General features: G+C 38.3%; 1 protein-coding gene across 1 annotated transcript in view; it reads right to left on the reverse strand.

Annotated features, from left to right (window-relative positions):
- Nucleotides 1–15,930, reverse strand: part of nav2a (neuron navigator 2a) — a 101,591-nt gene that overhangs the window by 18,202 nt on the left and 67,459 nt on the right. Inside the window, exons 13-19 of the mRNA XM_084107423.1 lie at nt 9,625–9,754; nt 8,282–8,582; nt 6,007–6,703; nt 4,942–5,358; nt 3,376–3,441; nt 1,406–1,563; nt 1,005–1,184 (exon numbers count right to left, since the gene is read on the reverse strand). Of these exons, the coding sequence (XP_083963549.1) occupies nt 1,005–1,184; nt 1,406–1,563; nt 3,376–3,441; nt 4,942–5,358; nt 6,007–6,703; nt 8,282–8,582; nt 9,625–9,754 (1,949 nt within the window). The remainder of the gene's footprint in view (nt 1–1,004; nt 1,185–1,405; nt 1,564–3,375; nt 3,442–4,941; nt 5,359–6,006; nt 6,704–8,281; nt 8,583–9,624; nt 9,755–15,930) is intronic.

Raw genomic sequence — 15,930 nt, forward strand, 5'->3', positions numbered from 1 at the left:
GATAGATAGATAGATAGATAGATAGATAGACAGACAGACAGACAGACAGACAGACAGACAGATAGATGATAGATAGATAGATAGATAGATAGATAGATAGATAGATAGATAGATAGATAGATAGATAGATAGATAGATAGATAGATAGATAGATAGATAGACAAAGGCTGAGGATATGAAATGTATCTTCTTTACTTCCTGTGTGTGGATCAAGTCCTTTCTTAAACCTGTTCCTCAGGAACGTTTACAACACTCATGTTTCAGAGTCACAGAGTTCAGACCCATGTTAGTGGAACATATACCGTATCATTTTCTGATTCTGAACAGAATGTACATGGCTTTAAACCTGTATTTTGTTTCAGAAGTGACACTAAATACTCAGTTGTGTAATACTGGGTTACTGTGCCACGAGTGCCAGTTTATGGCTTAACTGTCTTTGGCTGCTTTGTCAATCATCTTGTAGAAAAGACTCACAACAGGTAAATGAGTGAACGGGAGGTTCGGGCTGAGCAGAAAAAGAGAGATAAAAAGACTTAAAATGTAACAAAGCGTTATGTACACAATGATAATTCAAAAAGACTCAATGTCTGTTACTGCAGTCAGTAGTGGAGAAGAGAACAGAGATTGTTGGTTTGGTGTAATGGGTGAATAGACTGAGGGTAGACAGATGGGCTTATGCTGGATTCAGATGTCTGTGAGTGTTTTTCAAGTTCAAGCTGACGAGATTATTCTCAAGCATTCCTTCTATCATCTTTAAGAACAACAGTGAATGAGCTCCTGATGCATAGACTTCCAAACGATAGGCCACAACATCAAGCTGCCTTCTAAGATACTTTGTTTTGGTCAAATTATAAGGCATTGGATTTATCATTTGTGGATATGGTAATCCCAGAATGCAATGCAATGGAAAAATTAAATCAAGATGGTTCACTACTGAAAAGTGTTGAAGAGTATGAATGTATTGAACTCAGTGCAACATTTCCAAGGTAGTGACCCTTTCTCACCTTCCTCAAACCCGTCCCTGAAAGATCCAGACCGGCTCATGGTGCGGGTCTTCTCATCCAGCGACATGCAGGAGTTGCGCAGACGGGAATCACCATGGCTGTCCAGCGGGACGTCCTGATTGGTCAGGCTGTTGTTGCGAAGGCTGGCCAGGTTTATCTGAGCACCTGTTGTGGGGCTTCCTGTAAAAAAAACATACAATGACATAAAACATATTAGATAAGTCAAATAATAATAGTAAAATGCACACTTAGGTAAAGTCTATTTTTGTATTATTTCTGATATACTGGCACGCATTTATACAGTGCATTCCAGAAATATGAAGTCAAATTATCTTGACAGACTACGGAGAGAAAATGTTTCATCAAGTATTATATATTCATTCATAGTATATGCATTTTACCAAGTTGAGCAAAGTTGAATCTTGTTCCAGAGGGTGACGTCAAGCTGGAACCGGTGGAGAAGGGAGAGTTACTGGCTGATTCCTGCAATCCACCAGCCGAATGTGAGCGCAGCCAATCACGCGCCTCTTCCTGACGCAGCTGTGGTGAAGGGGCGTACCTGCAAGAGCATCATCCAATCAGACACCAGCATTCAAATGTCACTATTACAAATACTGTGATCTGAAACCTGACCAATGCATGAGGAAACAAAGACACTTTAGTATATATAAGGTCATTTTATATTTCTAACTGTTTAGTATTGTATTTTAAATATTATGCCATAATACACTATTGTTCAAAAGTTGTTATGAAATAGTGTTGATAGAATTGATCAATAGTGACAGTAAAGACATTTATAATGTTACAAAGGATTTCTGTTTCAAATAAATGCTGTTCTTTTTAATTTAGTTTCTATTCAGTCATTGAGAATCCTGTATTAAGGTTTACACAAAAAGTACTTATTTACAGCATTGATAAAAATATGAAATATTTCTTGAGCTTTGATTTCTGAAGGATCACGTGACACTGAAGACTGGAGTAATGATTCTGAAAATTCAGCTTTGCCATCACAGAAATAAATTACATCTTAAAATATATTAAAATAAGACGGGTATTTTAAATTGCAATAATATTTCAAAATATTACTGTTTTTACTGCATTTCTTACTAAAAGATAACTTTTGAACGGTAGTGTATATGAAAATATATGTATATTTTACATTTTAGGATATCTATAACTAAAATTAATGTGTAATATATACTTTGCATTCACACACACACACACACAAAAAAAAAATTATTCAGAATTCACCAGTAAATTGCAAAAAGAGAAGATTACGAATAAAAATTGTGCTACAACTTTGCAGACAAATAAAGTAATAAAACTGTGGAAAGAAAAACAGAAATTTTCCCAAAAAGCTGCTAATTCACATACAGTACATTATGTGATACGAACTCTGTACAAAAAGTGACAAGTGCCATGCGCTCACACCAAAACTGCAACAGAAAACAGTGCTCAAAAATAAAACTGTGGCCACACTGCATATTAAAACATGGAAGCATGTGCGAGAGATCAGAGAACAGAAAGGAGGAGAGCGTGGGTGTCATTGCAGTAAGATCTGCATATTCCCACAATGCACCTGTGCTTGAGTCCCCTCTTGGGAAGCGTGCTTCTATCACTGCAGGAATCGCTGAGAGACGGATAAAATTAATCAGCGAGGGAGGAGAGAAACTTAATCATGAGGGATGGTTTTCCAGACAGATAATAAGGCACAATTCAATTATAATTGCACTATTAAAGGTGATCATCCTTTGATTAATCTAGAACTCAAAATAAAATCTAATCCTGACTGTGCGGTCACATTCATTTTAAGGCAAATAAATCATATTTGTAATGAAGGCTTTGATTGAGCAAAGTTATGGATTTCACTACTAGACGTGGCTAGAGTAACAATTGCCAGCAGTTATGACAAAATGTTAAGAGTGTGCTTAAAGGTAGGGTAAAGGCAATGTTTTTCATAAACACTTTTTGTTATACTGTAATATCAATAAAGTAGCAATAAAGAATAGAAGTGGTCTAAATCAGAGCTGAGGGACATGTTTACAGTTTATGTCAAGTTTAGGCTTACAACCAGGGTTAGATGCTTCTACATCATTTCCCTCTGATTTTAGGGATAACTTATGGGTAGGGTTAGGGATAGGGTTAGGGCTAAATTTCCGGAAAAGAATGTTGTTTCAAAATATGAACAAATTTCATATTCAACAAAATTACGGTGACCTCACTTGGCATAGATGGCCTCAAAACTAGGAACAAAACCCCAATTTAGATGAATTTTTGATGAGTCTTTAAAACTACAAACACAAAGACACAAAGCCATGTCAGTATTAAAAAGCAGCAGAAGTGGGTCCACAGAAGCTATGGGACATTTTACCTGTCTTGCTTCCGTGGCAATGTGTTACGGCTGAATTTAGGACTCGCAGAGGGAGAGGAGAGGGGACTTGGGGAATGTAGAGGGGAGAGGAGAGGGTTGATAGAGAAAAAGATCATTGGAGAAGAGATGAATACAGAATTAGAGACACCCAAAGAGGCTTCCACACTGCAGTATCACAACTTTTAAAAAAAAAAAGTGTGTTAAAGGAATAGGTTTCCTTTAAACATTTAAATTCTGTCATCATTTGTTGTTTCAAAGTTGTTTCAAACCTGTAAAAAATGTCTTTCTTCTGCTGAACACAAAATAAGATATTTTGTTCCTACTATGAAAGTCCATGGGGTCCATCAACTGTCTGGGTACTGACATTCTTCAAAATATCTTCCTTTGTGTTCAACAGAAGAAAGAAATTCATACAGGTTTGGAACAACTTGAGGGTGAGCAATGCTGACAGTATTTTCATTTTTAAGTGAACTATTGATTGATTAATTTAAATTTGAAATCCTAAAGTTTATCCATCATTTGGGTTTTTCAACAAACACCATCTAACTTAGTATGAACTGAATCATAGTATGAACCAGAAATGTAGGGGATTCACAGCATTTAAATGCGGTTGTCACTCCTAAAACTTTGCAGTGTGTATGTGGATATTCAGAATTTTTAATCAGAACTAAATTATAATTTACAATTTACCGTAATTGAGCTAATTATAATTACAACAATTAAATAACTTAGTGTGACAAGAATCTGAATCGAAATACGTTAACTGGCTTTCATTCTGAACTTAAATCTAATTTACATGACTTTTCCCAGAGTTCAGAAAATCACACTTATATATAACCTCATATATCCAGGTGGAACCACTGATATATATGGCGTGTTTCAACAAACTGAATAGAAAATATGAACTGAATAGTAATTCCAAATCAGAATGCGAATCAAAAACAGAATTCTAATTTGGATTTGCATTCCGATTTCGAATTCTGATTCTCGAAGACCACACACACACACTGCAGCTGTCATGTCTATTCTTCTATTGCCATTACTATGCCAGTGTGAGTTCAGGAGCGACTCCTGGATTCCGTACACACAGGAAATAATCATTTAGAAGATTCATTCCCACATATAATTGTGGTTACCCCCTAAAACTTTGCAGTGCAAATGTGACATTTCAGAATAAAAACACTGATTCTAATTCAGAATCAAACATACTGTAATTCTGATTAGAACTATAGGTCACATTTTAGTCAAATTCTCACTATTAACTAATTATTAACTACGACTTTTGCCTCAATAAACTCCTAATTACGGCTTTTTAATAGTTAGTAAGGTAGTTAAGTATTGGGTTGTATAAGGGATATAGAATATGGTCATGCAGAATAAACCATTTATATGTGCTTTATAAGTACTAATAAACAGCCAATATCCTAGTAATATGCATGCTAATAAGCAACTAGTTAATAGTGAGAACTAGACCCTAAACGAAAGTGTTACCAAACTATACATCACAATATTTCAATATTCCAGACCAGTATTAGAGAGTTTTTTCCTACTCTCTTCCAGACTCACCTCTCTGACATGCCCGTCTTGGCACTACCCGTTCTCATCAGTGCCAGGTGAACATCCTCACGGTGATGCCCGCTGCCTACAGACATGTCAATGGACTCGCTGCTGGTGTGCATGCTGCTCACAGAGGGGTACCCGAGAGCCGAAGAGCTGCTGATGGTGGTTCCCCAGGTCCCTGTGCCTGTAGAGTACACCGAGCCAGGGCTCGAAGCTTGTTCGCTGCCCCCTACGCTGGCGCCGCGACCCCCGTACAGGGGACTGCTGCTGCCACTACCTGGCACTGTGGAGGGGGAGTCCAAGGGCCCGCCGGAGGACTGGGTGTGCCCAAGGGTAGCGTGGGGGTTGGAGATGACCACCGAGTTTTTCATGCTCTCTGCTGTGGTTACTGGGGCTTGCTTGGCAGCCTTACCTCCAAAAAGTCTGAGAGAAACAGAGAATTTATTAAAAATCCAATTATATTAATAAAGTACCTTTTTTAGACCAAAAATATGAATGGTGTTGTGTATCAGAGTCTATAATTTTCTGGTCTCTAGATGGCTTGTTCTTTCCTTCAAAGTAAATCTATGGGAATTTCCCCCCTATTTATCATCCATAAAAAATAAAGAATCTGTCCATAACACAAACATGCAGGAGTTAAACACTGAAGTATGAGCAATATGCAAGTATACTAAGTATAAGTGATGCTTGCAAAGTCATATTTCTCTTTATTTCCAACCTTTAATGTTCACCATGTCCCTTTCAACCCATGAAGCTGAAGAGAAAAAAGCATGTTTCTATCCTTAAATAATAGTGGGAAAAGATTAAAATAATCAATAACACGAGCAGCAAAAAACGTGAGTCCCCCCGAACAGTCGTGATCTATGACTTGAGGTTAAGTAAACAGCTTCAGAAAGACCCTAACTATGGAACTGGAGGAGGTTACAAAAACTCATTCCTTCTTTCACATGTTTGGCAATGTAAGTGTGGACTGAGAAGATGAATAGAGCCATTAATTGAGGAAGCGTCAATGAAAACTCAGATTTATAAGGGTGAAATTCTGTGTGGTATGTTGAACCACCCTGTTTGTACCTTCGCAATGTAGGGGACGAGACCTCACTGTACTTGTTCCCCTGCCTCGCTGTCTGTGGAATAGTAGCAGCCCCTCCTCCCGAAACAATCGGACTGGATCTCAGGTTGTCCATCTCTGAAGTCACGCCCTTCTCTTTGTCCGTCTGATTGGCTTGGATTGCGTGCCCGTTGGTTTTAGGAGCAGAATCTCTCGGCTTATTGGCTGTTATGGTAGTAAGGACGGGCGTTCGGGAACTCAGGCTTGACTCGATGCTGCTTGTGGACGATCGGTTCCCGTTGCGAGCCGCGGCTCCGGAACGGGACGGTCGAGGTAGACTACGGTACTGCAGCGTTGAACGAGCACTGGGGGACAGGTATCCGTCCTCCTGAGGGGGCAATAAACCATCCACAGCCCCTTTTAAAGACCCTCTCCCACCAACAAGAAGTGCAGAGGATTTGGGAATCTTGCCCAGGGTGGCGGAGCCGCTGGTAATGGTGGCGCCGCTCGCTGTGACCAGTGTAATGCTGGAGGTGGTTACCACAGTGTGGACGCCGTTGGGCTTCTTGAAACCGAATGTGCTTGTGGGGACTCGACCTGCTGGGGTTTTCTTGGCTTCGTCTCCGCTGGTTCGACCTGCGTCTGAGGACGAATGCTGGACGATGTTGGAAGAGGGAGACATACGGCCTTTTTCTGAGACCTTAGCGTCATCTGTTTTACCTATTGGAGAAAAGAACACTACAGCTGGAAGAGTTGATAATGCAAGACTTGCAGATAATGTCAACACTGTGTGTGGGATTTCACTGTGTGTTAAATTAAACTAGGGCTGCATGATTTGGGGGGGGGGGAAATGGAATTGTGATATAAAAATTTGCTGTGCTTGTTTGTAGGGCAGCACAATTTTGGCATTATTATTATTATTTTATATTATGATTATTATTACTAAATAAAAATATTAAACAAAATAAGAAATATTACGATTGTAATATTTCAGTGCAAATAAAAAAATTAAGAAAAAATAAGAATATTTTTATTTGACAGTACAACTGATAAAAATTGCTGACAAAAAAATATTAAAAAAAGAATGCTTTTATTTAGGGCTGCAAAATCTAGCTATTTTTTATTATATATCAATAACACTAAATAATAATTATTATTATTATTTTCTATTATGATTTTTATTATTACTAAATAAAAATATTAAACAAATATGAAATATTGGTATTGTAATATTTCACTGCAAATAAAAGTAACAGTATTTAAGAAAACATATTTTACAGTACAACTGTAATATAATAATAATTGCAGTACTTTCTTCATTTTCAAAAGTTAAACTCTCATGCTTTTATTATGGCGGAAAGGCCTTAAAGTCGGCATGAAATCAAATTTGACAAATCTTCTTTTTATATGCAATATTGTAGTGTTTATTATAAATGATTTATCTGTGCACTTCATTATTTTTTTAAAATTCATGTACCCTTATAATCTTTAATCAAATACATTACCCTTCCCTCCCCCCTCGAAACGACCTCTCTTCTCTTTCGGTCACGTGCCATGGCGAAAGGGTGCGGCCAGAGCCGATGAGGGTGCGGCTATCGGTGTTTGTCTCGTTTCGCGGGAGGCTCATATAAATATGGGCTGATTCCTGCCTGAAAATTTAGCTGCTCGTTCCCGTTCTCGTCGCCGGGCTCCTCAATAAAAAATCCTTCATGGGAGGGTAACGGGGGAGTCCGGTGGAGAGAAATCCTCCACAACTGAATGTAAACTGGCATTCAAATCTGCCTCCATTTTGTTTGCAACGCCCAACCTCCAACGATCCAATCAATTCCCGAAGGATGAAATCAAGCCCCGCCCTACATTTTTTTCTAATTTCAGAAGCCGTTTCACTCGGATATACGTCACAACAAGGAAAAAATGACAATCTCAACTTCCGTTTCATGCCGACTTTAAAGCTACTCATTTGTTGACAACAGTTGGTTTATAAGTGCTCCTCATTACAAGTTTGGTGCATTCTGCATTCCCAAATGCATGTTACAAGCAATTCAAACTCAAGACCATATGAATGGATTGACTTTGTGTGGAGAATTTGGATCACTGAAAATTCTGGATCATGTGCTGCAGACATAAAAAAACACAGCGCCGCAATTCACTCTGAAACATGTACCTTAAGTGTACTTTTATTTCAATTAATCGTGAAGCGGCAAATTAAACTTTTCTGAATTCCACGCTTAAAAAACCCATCACTGACCAGTTACAGCTGAAATATATTCAGAAAGCTCTTGGAAACACAACACCTACCTGTCCCTTGTGTCTTAATCGCGCCGGTTCCCGTTGTTCCGGTTGAACTTTTGGTCCGGGGTACGGTCACGCCCACCTGTGCACTCATGCCCCTCCTCCAAGAGCCGGTCTGAGAGATGGGTGCAGTTTTCCGTCCAGAGCTGCTCTTATCGGACTCCTCTGACACATCTGAAGGGTTCCTCCGCCACTTCAGACCTCCATCCATTTTGATGCCACAATCCAAACCCCCATCCGACTTCTTGACCTCTTCACTGGACCAAGCAGTGTTGCGTTCGCCTGCTGAATGCTTCTCTGTGTCTGTCTGAGGATATGGAAAACAATACCCAATTCAAATCAACATTATAAATACATCAATAATTATATAACTCTTTATATGACTCTTTAGAATTGAGTTATCAGTTCTATCAGTATATTTCCTTATGATTACCTGTATAATTCTACATCAAAATGTATTACAGTGTCAATAAAACAACAAATGCATCACAACTTCCAGTAGATTTGGTGGTTTTAGAGTTTGCAGGTTTTCATTCCACACACACTTACCAAACTTAGCATTTCAATATAATGAGAAATTATAGTCCTGAAGTCAAACTTGTTTGCTCTTAACCGCTTATTTGTTCTACTGTTTTATTGCCAAGAGGCATGTCAATTGCTTTGGCTTAAATATTGACACTACTCCACCTATTTAGCACTTTATGAGGGTCTTAAGCAGGGGAATGTGAGAGTTGGGTTCAAGTAAACAGAAAAAGAAGGGGGTTTTACCAGAAGAAAGAAAGGGGGTGGACAGACAGCGCACCGGTGGACAACCTCTTTGTGTTTAAGATGTAGTTGGATCACAAATAAATGCTATATAGAGGGGGGATTAAGAAATAAAAAATGGCTGAAAACTTTTGCAGTCCAGTTACACTATAGTTCAAAAGTTTAGGGTTGGTAAAATACAATAATGTTTTATACTCTTATGCTCACCAAGGCTTCCATTATTTGGTCAAAAATACAGTAAAAAGTAATACTATGAAATGCTATTGCAATTCTGTAAATAACTCTTTTCTTGATGAACTTGATGTTTGATGTTTCCAGTTTCAACTGGGACTGCAAGTTTATGCTTTTGACATCAATGCACAGCTGCATCTCTAACAAAGCCAGAAGATTTTCTATACACTACATTTCTGTACGATTTTTATAGAGTTGAGCTGAGTAATTAACTGAAAAATGGCAGTTTGGTGCTTATAAGATCTAAAACTTTCAGGTTTTACACAAAGGCGCATGCACAGATATGTAATGTTAATATTCATAAATAAATGCGTACTGTAATGTACGTGTGTGTAAATGTGCGCGGGTCATACCTGTCCATTCAGGGCCTTACGGGACGCGGCGGGGGTGTTGGCATAAGAGCTTATGGAGGAGCTGGTGTTGATGTCATCAGTATCAATAGCATCACTGATCCCACTGCTGACTGAACTGCTGTCATCCCAACTGAAAGAGAGATTTAGACATTATATGAGCCTTTGTTTCCAAAGATATGAATATTATGGAACTTGTTAAGTTCTGTTCATCAGCAGAAACATTATATAGAAACACATCTTTGGACTGGGAAAAAACAGCATTAGTGGTGATTTTTGAACCACATCAGAGCTATAAAGCCCACACTATATGATGGGCTTTTAATATTGCACATGACTGTACATTTTTGGATCTGATGAGGGTCACAGTGGCTAACCAGAGTAACTGATCGCTGTGTTTAACAGCATCCCTCGCTCTCGGGTGGCCACCATCATTCAGACCGTACTATGACAACAAAAGAAAACACAAACAAACACACACTAGCTCAAACACACAGGGGTACAAGTGACCAATGATTGATCTATCTATCTATCTATCTGTCCGTCCGTCCGTCCGTCCGTCCGTCCGTCCGTCCGTCCATCCATCCATCCATCATGAGAGTGCAACAACATACTTCCTTTTGTTATCCTTTTCTCGTTTTTTTGCTGCATAGACGCATGTTGACATCAGCATCAAAGTTTAGTATAAATGCTTTTATCATGTAAATTTTTCTCTTTGACATGACTGCAGACACACATAAAGAGTAGGAGTCTCAAGTCTCAAAAAGCAGCGCTGATGTCTCCAAAGATCCCATATAGACTGGCTTTGATTGAAAGAAATCCCTTAAACCAAAATCTGCCTTAGGTAAGTCTTAACAGATGCCCGCACAACCTCCTATAAACCTTAAAGAGCTTGTTTCAGAAGATCAAACTACAAATCTACAACTCCTTTTGCTCTACAAAAAGGTTTTGTAAATAAGCTGTTAAAGAACACACACTGTTTTTCCTGAAATCTCACACATAACACACTCTACCTGACTCGATGTCCGTGACTGCCGGTAGCCGGGGAGGGAATAAGGAGATTGATTTCAGGGAAAAGATGCCTCATGATATTAAATGTTCAAAAAGTAAACTAATAAAAAAGTTCCTTCTTGCTGTATTTATTCCTCACTCCTTTCTTAACTTGCACGACAATCCATGTATTCCCTGAAACCTCTGCCTCCTGTCACTCTCTCTCTCGGTCTGTTTCTCTCTGGTAATCTGATCCCTGAGAGGGACGTTGTAACCCTGCAGATCGCTGGATTCGCAATGGATCGGGGACCCAGAGAAACGCTCATTCACACACATCGACACACAGACAAACAGAGCGTGAGAAGGACAAAGAGACAGTGATAATGGAGGCCAAAAAGACAAAAAACCGCACACATTTACACAAACACACACTCTTTCTCGCTTTCACACACACACACATGCACATGCAGGAACCACCCTACTGGGTCTAGGATGCTAATTAGAGATCAGCGTTTTGAGTGAGCTTGAATGAGGGCTTCTCTCTGGCTCACTACCCTGCCATTACTGTGTCCAGCAAGCACACAGGCTAACCAGCAGACCTGCGTTAAACAGCACCTCCACTAAAACCTGCAGGGTGACGTCACTTACTTCAGCACGCACACACACACACACACACACAAATCTTGATGGTTATCAAAGAAACTGTATAACGGAGAATCACAACAGCCATCATTCACACACTGTACCTCCGATAGTTTTTTTGCTAAATAATTGTGTTATTATGCTTTCACCTACCAATATGAGTTGGTAGCCATATTTTTTTTTTTACCATATTTAAACGAATTCTACTGAAATCTACAGATTTTCCCATGAAAAAATAAATAGAAAATACAAATTCTGCATGTTCTGTCTGGGTCTAGTCAAGTTACCCGAAAATGCCCTTTGCAGTTTTTAGAACAAGGCTTTTCAAAAATGTTACAGACCCAGATAGATAGATAGATAGATAGATAGATAGATAGATAGATAGATAGATAGATAGATGATAGATAGAAGATAGATAGATAGATAGATAGATAGACAGACAGACAGACAGACAGACAGACAGACAGACAGTTGATAGATAGATAGATAGATAGATAGATAGATAGACAGACAGACAGATAGACAGATATACAGACAGATAGACAGTTGATAGATAGACAGACAGACAGACAGACAGACAGACAGACAGATCTCATAATCTCATGATTTCCAACTAGTATTTAAATGCTATTAAAACACTAATGTCAAATTTAAACGTTTATTTATTTTAATAATAATAATTTTTATACAAGCATTTTATACAGTTTTCCCTGAATTTTTTCATAGACCTTCAATTATATGAAAAAAAACAAAAAACAAATATATATATATAGACAGATAGCATAAAAAGCTAGCATAAAAATAACTAAATAAAAATAAAGATACTGTGTGCATATATATATATAGATAAATAGATAGATAGATATATATAGATAGATATATATATATTCTGTGCTTGTGGAGCAAAATCTCTACTAAAATATACATTAAGATACTGATTATACGGCTTTTAACCACTTCTCAAAACCCCCCTCACACAATCTGGTATCAATGCAATAAACCTTAGTACAGGGAAGGAGGGAGTCGGGGTTAAACCAGGCGAGTGTGTGTGTGTGTGTGTGTGTGTGTGTGTGTGGGGTGGAGTAGGTTAACTGGCAGGCTTTTAAGAAGACCGTTACGTCCCAAACAGTTTGGGGCATTCCAGACCTTTCCATGCTCAGCTCTGCGGTCGGAGAATGACAAAGCTCTCTCTGACCACAAAACGATGAGAGGTCAAACAGGCTTTTTATTCTTTCGTCTGTGGTTATCGTTTTTCCCCCTTTTTACATGCACTATTTCACCAATTTGTTTCATAAATCAAGGTCTCTTTTACCATCAGACTTAGATTTAGAGTCGGTCCAATTCATTCGAACAAATCCGTTTTAATTAAACGGTTCATTTGAACTGATTCGCTGATTCGTTTAAATATTCACTTCAAAATGTTTCCAGAAATGTAACGCCTGCTTTGTTAAATTCAACAAATATTTACTATGTTTTGAGGCGTTCCACATGACTTGTGCATTAGCAATCCATATGAGAGAGCCATGTGAGGAACAGATTGGAATTTAAGTCCTTATTTGTTGAAAAATCTCCCCTCTCAAAAGTCATTCATGTTCTTCAAATGGCACCTCTAGACGTGTTGTGCCAGGTTTGTTCATGTTTGTAATCAGATTATTTTTCAAGTAACTAGTAAAGTAATGCATTACTTTTAAAATTACCACAAAATATCTGCTTTACTTTTACAAATAAGTAACGCAATTTACTTTGTTTTCTCATTTATTGACGGACACCTCTCCTGTCCCCATGTTGAGGAAAGTGCAGAGGCGTTGTGTTCGCTGTGTTAACATTGATATTGTAGTTGTAGACTAAATGTGAGCAGGCATTTACCCATCTCATTTGCACAAAAACAGATTTAGTATTCCTCAAAATGAATAAAAAAAGTGAATATGAAAACTCAGAATACTACGCAAACCTGCAATATTTCAATGTTAAATAACACAAATATACTTTATGTACTTAATCTCAATTTATTAACCAATGCCTTTGCTGCTGACTTTCGATGATCTAATTCAAACATATAAGTAGAAAATAGGAATTCTTCTGCAATCCGGAATGGCAGCACAGCTGAAGTGTTTGTTTATTTAAATGTAATGACAGAACTATTACTTACAAATATATATATAAACTCCCAAAAAAGTTAGTTAAGAGAGTCAATTTTGATCAAGAAATTAATAAGAATATTCAAAGTTTTGAATGATTCGATGATTCTCTTTCTCTAGCAAAAACCAATCCAAGTCCAGCACCTACACACAAACACATATGTATTGAATTTAGCACTCACATCCCCCCATCTGTCCCTCAAACACACACACAGAGAGAGAGAGACTCTCATCTGCCCGACTCTCCTTAGCAACAGAGCTTCCCTCATGGCCTGAAGGAATCGTGTGTATTTCTGTATGTGAGATGCTTAGCGTTTCTCTGTATCTGGTCATGAGGTCTGCCTGCTTTGAATGCTTAAGCATGATCATCATGTTGATCCAGTTACCTGTGGTGTGTGTGTGTAATCACACTTAAAATGTGCAGACTAATGCATATAAACAGCGACCCACACACATGAAATACTACTGCGATGAAGATCCCCATAAGTGGAGTTTATGTTCCACCATATCAATTTACCCTGAGAAGAACAGATCCATCTGTTAAATGTATCTCATACAATCTCTCTATCAGCATATACTTAGAAGGAATGATGACGTGTTCTCTGTATATTACTACCAGCTCGATTTCTTTGAACTATTTCTAAAAACAACTGATAACATGCAAATAAACCTTGATATATCCAGTTTGAGTATTACATAAAAGTCACTCATCATTTTCACTTCGCTGCTCTGCTTTCTAAACGCTGCAAATCCTAAACTTAAATCTCCAGATTCCTTGTTTCCCAGGGCATTGTGTTCATTCTGAACACCAAAGTTTTTCTCAGGCACTAGGAATCTTGACAGATGCGGGCAAGGAGGACATCTGGGTAAGGAAGAATTTCTCTTTTTCACGGCCAGATCAGAAAAGGTTTCTTGCAAGTAAAAGCTTATCATTAAAATGTCTCCATTCAAAAGTTTGGAGTCAATAGGATTTTTAAAAGAAGTCTCTAAGGCCTTGTGTCCACCAAAGCGTTTTTAGCCACTGTGATTGGACGGCTGGGTAAAAAGTGACAGTGATGAGTGCTGTGATTTACACAAAGCTGCACATTTTTCAACCCTTGGCATCTGAAAAACTCAGCTCATCACCATGTGTATATCAGAGGCCCCAGTCAGGACACCAACATCAACACACACATACAGATGAGAGAGATTGGAGGCCCTAAATACCCAGGTGTCTTCCAGCTGCACAGGTGTGCTGTGGACAGATCAGACTGATGGTTGGAGGGAAGAAGGATCGTACAACATCACATGTGATCCACTGCACCTGTCCGGGAAAATGTAAGACACTCTGTCTCTCTCTTTCCTACGCTTCAATCTTCTCACAGTCTGAGAAGTGTTCACTACAGTTTGGCTGCTCTCTGTCGTTTGAATGCCTGTCCAGAGGTCAGAACGGGGTCATCTGAAGTGCTCTGACCTTAAAAACCTCTTACACTCAAACATGTGGCAGAGAAGCACGGCTGTGTTATTCCCAGGGCCTCTCTCATGTTATCTCTCTCCCTTTTATCTCCACTCCTGCCAGAAGAAGTGTTATTTAAAACAGGAGACGCCAGGGACTTGTGAAATGTTTCCCCCTCATTAGTGAGCTACAAAATATCGTGATGATTCATAGTTAATTATATGAGCTTTAAATAATATCATCACGTCGTGAGGAGTATCACGTGGTGTGAGTGTCTCCTCCAAGAATACAACAAACAAAAGAGAGAAATGACTTGTTTGATTAACTGATAGCAATATTTATTATTTCCATATAGGGCCATATATTGGAAAAGGGGATTTTTACTCACACCAGGGGTACAATGTACCACTATGCTTTAGCTTTTTATATTTTCACATGGCAGGTGTAGATTTAAAAGCATGCCCATCTTCCGATAAAATTTATTTTCTGATACTTCTTCGTAACTTTTACGTTAGCAATGTTTCTAACCCATGTTGCAGATAATGTAGCCTATACTTTGTAAAAAAATGTAGGTTATTTTCACAAATTTTTTTTGGGTTGAGGTAAAACGTGAAAATCGTAAAAATAATCCATATGAATCCATACGGTTTAGTAAAAAAATTCTGAAAAGACAATCTGACAAATATATGACGAACAGATTGAATTTAGGCTTTTATTTCAATTCATATAGATTAGTTTTACGATCTCTTTATGAACTTTTTGAAGCATCAAAGTGGTAGTTGTGTAGCTGTCAATGGAGAGACAGAAAGCTCTCAGATTTAGTTAAAAATATCCTCACTTGGGTTTTGAAGAGGTACAAAAGTCCCACGGGTTTGGAATGACATGAGGGTGAGTAAAGGAATTTTCATTTTTGGGTGAACTATCCCTTTAATGGGGTTTTACAAGAAGCATGTATTAACAGAGAAGAATGGGGATACAGATGTATTGTGAAGCTGTACATAGTACAGTCATATAATATAATTATTTAATATGCATTTGTTTTAAATACTAAAATACTGTTAAGCAATGATCAAGAAAAACTAAATTACGATGTCTTGATAAACA

This window comes from Abramis brama, assembly GCF_963993115.1.
Source record: "Abramis brama genome assembly, chromosome: 3".
Taxonomy (NCBI): Eukaryota; Metazoa; Chordata; class Actinopteri; order Cypriniformes; family Leuciscidae; genus Abramis; species Abramis brama.